The sequence below is a fragment of the Pundamilia nyererei genome, unplaced genomic scaffold, assembly GCF_000239375.1.
Source record: "Pundamilia nyererei isolate P.nyererei 1_Seehausen unplaced genomic scaffold, PunNye1.0 scaffold00215, whole genome shotgun sequence".
Taxonomy (NCBI): Eukaryota; Metazoa; Chordata; class Actinopteri; order Cichliformes; family Cichlidae; genus Pundamilia; species Pundamilia nyererei.
In genome coordinates, this window is record NW_005187616.1 from 49,968 (window position 1) to 56,748 (window position 6,781).

Sequence of the window (6,781 nt, forward strand, 5' to 3'; positions counted from 1 at the left end):
GAGTTGAGGCTCAGGTGTGAAATGTATAGTTTTCAGGGTTTTTAATCGGTTTTCAGCGTTATTTTGTTACCGTTTTTATCGTTAACTCTGTTTTCCTGGGTCTTTTCACGTGTGTTATGAATAAATCTTCTTTTTTTCGGTACCAGTACTAGTTTTATTTTATTGTATTTATCCGCGACACCTTAAAGGCCGGTCCGTGAAAATATTGTCGGGCATAAACCGGTCCGTGGCGCAAAAGAGGTTGGAGACCGCTGCTCTAAATGACTGAACAGCAGGTCATCTAACAGCTGCTCCTCAGCTTCCTGTTTGTGTGACATCATCATGCTCTCGTTGTTTCAAACAGGAACCGTGTGGCTGATGGCATCATCAATCTCACACAACGCTGGTAAGGTGTTGGAGAGATTATGCACCACTTTATGTGATCTCATGGCAGTGAAGGCATAAACCAACATCAAAAAGCCACAACAACACCTCACTCTCATTGGTTGCTCTGTGAGTGATGTCATGAACAGAGAAAGAGGTTCTGATCTAGACCACTAGTTGGTAAACCTCATCATGTGATAAAAGGAAAGCTAATGAGCTGCTGCTAACTGACTGCTGTCATAAAAGAGGCATCGCTATTCAATAAACAATAATCAGTGACCTGCACGGTCTCAATGAGGCTGGCACAGTAAAATGGAAGAGCGACGACTGCCGTTAATCTGCAAGAGAGAGAGAGAGAGAGAGAGAGAGGAGGCGGGGTCAGTTTGTATCTCAGTCTCTGTTTAACAGCAAAAAAAAACAAAAAAAAAAAAAAAATGACAGGTAAGAAGATGAAGAAGAAGAAAAACTGACCCTTTAAGCAGCAAATGCCCAGCCACCTGTTTCCAGCTGCACCTGTGAGGAAGCTCCCTACACACACACACACACACACACACACACACACACACACACACACACACAAAGATGTCAGAGTGACGTTGTACAATACTGTATCCATGTGCTAGTGGGAGCAGGTGGTTACCGTGGCAGTGGCGTGAACTCGCTGATGATGCCCTCGGCTCCGAGCGTAACACCATGAACGATGAATGTGCTGCCCATCCCCTTCCACAGAGCCTTCACACCCTGATCAACACAACATATTAATCACCGACAACATAATAACACAATTTATATCCTGAAGTATAAATGTGTGTGGACAGGCCGACTCAGGTTAGTGGGAGGAAGCCGGAGTAGATCAGTAGTAGTCCTCCTTCCTGTGAGGCAACATCACAGTGCCCCCTCCATCATCAATAATTAAGTCTCTATTTTTATTCTTTTAATATTTATCTGAGTTTTCATATTGTATTTATAATAAATACATTATACTGTATTATTAATTATTTTGATTATTCTGATCAGTTGTAAACCTCCATATTGTATCTGCATTTACTATTTTGCAATATTTAAACTTTTTAAACTTATTTGTAAATAATGTTAAAATACTTTCATTTTCCATTTTAATTTTTTCAATCTATTTAACTTTGTATTATTAAAAGAAATATTCTAAATGTCATTATGTCCAAATACATTTAGATTTTCCTATTTGATTAATATTTTTATACTGCTTTTTATACAAATATAATTATCATAATTTATAAGAAACAATCAAACGTATTCAAAATTATCTTTTTACATATATTTTTATTCATCTTTGGGTTTTAGTGTGTCCCGTTACCTGAGCTTTGGTGATGCTGTACATTACAGCGACAGCGCTGAATGGAGTCAGGTGATAACACCGGGCGTGGTAGTTCACCTGATGTAAACAGCCAATCAGAGTGCAGCAACAGAAAGAGGAAAATAAAACATTTAATGTCTCAAAACGCACAAAACTGAAATAAAAAAGTTTCTCCCACAGCGTTAATAAAAGTATTTTAATCCATAGCCATCATTATTTATGGATCATTTATTGATAAGAAGGTGAGGTCATACCTGGCACTGTCTGCGGAACACGATGCAGGGGTGAGAGAGGACGTTCTCTGTGAACAGACTGAGTGCGCGCACACACACACACACACACACACACACACACACACACACACACACACGTTTTAGTTAGAAACCCCCTGACTTCTCCAAACTCACACTTCAGCCTGTTTTTGGGATGAACGTGTCAAAAAGTAAAACATCTCGCTTTTTGGTTGTCACTAATGGCGAGCACTGACACAGTCTCGTCCCTTTTTTGCTCTCATTTTTCCCTGTGATTAGAACCAAAATCACCACCAGCATCTTTGACTCGACAGTGGAGACTTTTGTTGCAGTGAGTCGCTGAAACTAAATGAAGCTTCAGCTTCAGTGGAAACACGGAGAACAGAAAGATGTGTGATTGTTCCCAACCATGGAGTCCAAACAGTTCAGACTGAATAAACTCATTCAAGCTGAATATTGGTCCACATGCAGTGACTCGGTCCGAGCCTCTGCTCATCTTGAAACCATGAGAAACGATTTCCTCACCTGACGAATCCAACCCCGAAGCCAGCGAATCGATTCAGCTGCTCTGCAACGACAAAAGCAAACACGATAAACTCGCACAGTGCAGGACGCCCATAAATAAAATCAATAACGGCTTTATTCACATAAGCTACCAAACAGTCTGCTGTCTAGTTCATTCATCACTGAGGATGATTCCACTGTTTTAATAACTTTTAACTCCAATAAAGTTAGTTAATAAGTAGTAAACTAAACATAGCACAACAAACACAAATTACAGAAAGCTGCCTTTGAGAGTTCAGGCGGTGCTGCAGAATAAAGCTGCTCATACCAGATATTTACTGTCAAGCTCGTTGGAGTTAGACTCTGTTTTACGTTACTGACTGTATTTCCAGGTGTGTTTGCATGTTTTAACACATCTTTGCATTTTGCGTTTCCCATTTTGGGAAATGATGGGCGAGTCAAAATTTTACTATATTACTGTATTTACTATTTGTGCATTTTGTTAGCCAACTGGCTAATATAATTAGCCTTCTAGTTAACTAGCCGCTAGCCCGGTTCGTTTATTACATAATTACTCTGAGCTTGATTAGCTTGTGCGCTAGCTTCCGGTTAGCATGCATGCTGACAGGTCATCGGCGCCTATCAGACCATTATCTCTTTAGTTGGCCAGCTCTGGCTCCATCCTGTCGTTAGCCAGCTAGGCTAGGTGACTCTGAACCTGCACAACAACCTACCAGCGGGGGGCCTGCTGGGATTTGGAGCTTCCCAGCCGCTTGCAGAACCTGCGATCTCTCCCGGGGCGTCATCGAAAAGAGGTGTCCGCTCTCCAGGGTGCAGGTTGCGGCTGCCGGGGATGTCGGGCGGCGTGGTGACCCAGTGGTGGAGCTGCGGTTCGGCGGGGGCTCCGGCGCTCCGAACCGGGTAGCCCGCTCCGTACAGCGGGTCATCCCGGCCACGGTACCCGAGCCCGTCGAAGCTGTCCGGCCGCCTGGAGGCCATGTCAGGGTCGGAGCGAGTGAGGGGGGCGACACTGATATCCGGCTAGCAGAGCTCAGGGGAGCGCATCAAAGTGTGCACGGACCGGTTTACTGGAGAACCTGTAACGACCTAATCAACCCGACCCACACCAAAACATCCACCTGCCACCCGGAAACACTTCTTTTTCAATACTTTGTATACCGGCTGACTGCTCGTGCTGCCTCCTACAGGCCATCAGTGAGTGGTGAACCCTAGCTGGGTTATGTCTTTCTGCACGCTCAAACGTTTGTGCTGCACAAACTTTCGTTCAAGTGACTTCTTTAGTCTCAGCTGACTGCAGGTTTTCACAACCTTATGGAACTGACCTCACAGCCCATTGTTCATTTAGTAGGCTAGTTTCACTAATTGGAAATTATTTCACTTGTAGCACATAAGCACAGTGTGTATAAGGAAGGAACACAAACACACAACAAGAGTTGAGCAGATTTGTGCAAATGTGAAATACCTGCAGTGGTGTCAAAATGGAACCTGAAATTTTCCCTTTAAAAAAAAAAATCCTCAGAGAGCTGCAGGAGCTGTACCGTTGTATCTAAAGCTGACAGATTATCATATCCAGGTAAAATAGTTTGATTAATCTGTAAGTTTTTAGCTAGTTTTATGGTTAATTTCAGGAACTGAATCATTGGTGATCAAATATACACATTTATTATAGCTAGAAAAACTAAATATATCTTTCAAATTTAAAATAGAGCATTTTCTAATATTCAGTTGATCTTCTTGTGTGTGTGGAAAAATGTCACAAAACTGAAAACAGACTCTTTAATGTTTGAGTTCACAACAAACCTGATTTGCACAGGTAAGGCGTACAACAGTGGAGTCTTTTCACTGTGCGTTAGTATGTTTAATTAAGTGTAAAATTCTGAATGCTTTGATCTCTGAAGATAGCCCATATCGTACCTTAATAGTAAAACTGTTTATGTTGTTCTTTAGCTTTTCCTTAACCAGAGCAGACCTCTGTACTGCAGTGTCCCAGTGCTGGACAGTGTCTTTAACCATGAGGACACCAAGCCTGAATTTCAGCTGAGCTGGTAGTTTCTGGCAGTGCTGCTTAATCCACTGAACCAAAATCGGAAGCATGGATAGGGTGCCCCAATTGAGTCCAGACTGCTCTGCCACAGCCCACTGTGCAGACAGTCAGTCTACCCTCCTCAATGGCATTTTATCTTGGCACATGGAGTGTACCCCATGACTCCAATGTCCATTACCCCTCATCACTCCCTACAAAAGGCAAGTACAAGTTGTGGGAGCCCAGCGCATCAACAGCCAATATTCCAGGGCACATTCTGTTATGAAGACCAGATTCTGAGCCATCTTCCTGCAAGTGCTGGAGGTCATAACAGCATATGCTTCTTCTGCTTCCGTGCCGGTGACATCATGGCCCCGCAGAATGAGCCTGAGAAATATGCAGGAGTGGTTGAGAGGATGACTGGTTTGGAGGCAGTCAGGGGTTCTCTCTGTCAGAGCAAACTCTCTGCTGTCCTGGAGGAGGTACACCAGAACACGACTACTTTTAACAGGCAAGCTAAAAATTTTAAGTATAGGTTCCTCTTATGTTTTTTTTAGTGCTTTGTTAACCTGTTTTGTTTGTTGAAGAGTGACTAGTATCCACATTTTTTTTGTTTCATCTTAGTGGCAGCCACCGATGGACAATGGAAGGAAGCATCCAAAGCACTCTCTACAGACCACCCGACCAGAAAAGACAAGATACGGGTCTCAGGAGCAGTACAACATCCCTCTCTCTGATCTAGCTTCAGCAGAAACTGCCAGAGACTTCCTGTCCAGGCAAACATCGGGCCTGCTGTGCTATTAAAGTTCAAAGAAACAATCCAGGTACAGGTCAGTCAGATTAATCCTGTGGTCTGCACTATAAATACCTGTACATAGTTGTTTTCTTATCCTGTAAATATTCTTGATTTCTTGTATATATTCTCGTTTTGTTGTTACCTTTTCATTTTCTTCTATTTTATTAATCAGACATTTAAAATATTCCAAATTATCTTTATGTTATAGATGTAAAAAAAAATAAATAAATAAAATATGCTGATGACAGTTATCTATGCATCCATCCAAATTCATATTATTGATAACCAGTGTTGGTCAAGTTACTTGAAAAAAGTAATCAGTAACTAATTACTGATTACTTCCCCCCAAAAGTAATCCAGTTACTTTACTGATTACTTATTTTCAAAAGTAATTAATTACTTAGTTACTTATTAAAAACACGATTTACAACCTGAAGAGGTGATAAAGTAATAGATCTTTCAGCCCAATTCTACTTTTTCTGCATAATCCATCATACAAAATGTAATCAAATGGAAAAGTCTCTTTTTTTTTAACTTGTTTTATTAGTTTTAATCTTTTAACTTTATGCATCAAGCTATAATTTAATTATATGCACCATTCTCTGACTGGAAGAAATTTGTTTAATATTTAAACCTATTTTCTGCACATTCCAGCACATTAAATAATTTTTTTTTGTGTTTACACGCAGTCTTTCAAATAGATGCAAGTAAAACACAGCAGAAAATAAATAAAGTCAAAGACTCAGCGGTCCTTTTGCTCTATTTTCACCTGTAAAGCAGGAGTGGGGTAGGCGGAGGTTTACCCTGGTGCAGGTGTGCCGCAGCAGTCAGTTGAAGAATCCGCGAGTTTCTCTGTGAGTTTCACATTACGTCATAGCGCACTCAGTGCTTGCTTGGACGTTTAGGGGTTTTTTTCGCTGTAAAAAGTTTTCTTCCCACGCACGATGGACGCTAATGTTTTTGTCACTTTTTATGGAATCAAACTCAAAGTAAGGTCAGTACTTCCACGCTGCACGCTCATACTCTCTCCCGCACTCGATATATGATCCATCGGTGATCTGCACACAGCTGTTGTCACGAACGTCGCACTTGCTTACGTCACTGTCATGAGACATTCTCGCAAAAAAATCACGGTTTTAGTAACGCAGTAACGCAGCGTTCCTACGGGAAAGTAACGGTAATCTAATTACCGTTTTTGCAATAGTAATCCCTTACTTTACTCGTTACTTGAAAAAAAGTAATCGGATTACTGCCCATCTCTGTTGTATCTCTGTTGATAACACATATACATGTTTTGTATTTGATTTTTTAAATTGTCCCACTTCTTTTTAGCATGTAAGGGGTGACCTACCCCCATAGGCCCATCTTTTCCAGAATAATAGATAATTTTTTTGACAGCCTGGTAGAAAAAGAAACGATACTGTCCCATATACTGGTTCCCTTGATATCATAAGTTCTGTACAGCATGATAGTTCATAAAATTGTACAAG

General features: G+C 41.2%; 1 protein-coding gene across 1 annotated transcript in view; it reads right to left on the reverse strand.

Moving 5' to 3' along the window:
* The window catches only part of slc25a46 (solute carrier family 25 member 46), a 4,967-nt gene extending 1,300 nt beyond the window's left edge, over positions 1 to 3,667 (reverse strand). The window contains exons 1-7 of the mRNA XM_005748146.2: positions 3,186 to 3,667; positions 2,473 to 2,515; positions 1,951 to 2,008; positions 1,697 to 1,774; positions 1,004 to 1,104; positions 835 to 891; positions 644 to 701 (exon numbers count right to left, since the gene is read on the reverse strand). Coding sequence (XP_005748203.1) covers positions 644 to 701; positions 835 to 891; positions 1,004 to 1,104; positions 1,697 to 1,774; positions 1,951 to 2,008; positions 2,473 to 2,515; positions 3,186 to 3,450 — 660 coding nt within the window. The 5' untranslated portion in view covers positions 3,451 to 3,667. The remainder of the gene's footprint in view (positions 1 to 643; positions 702 to 834; positions 892 to 1,003; positions 1,105 to 1,696; positions 1,775 to 1,950; positions 2,009 to 2,472; positions 2,516 to 3,185) is intronic.
* Positions 3,668 to 6,781: the final 3,114 nt, after the last annotated feature.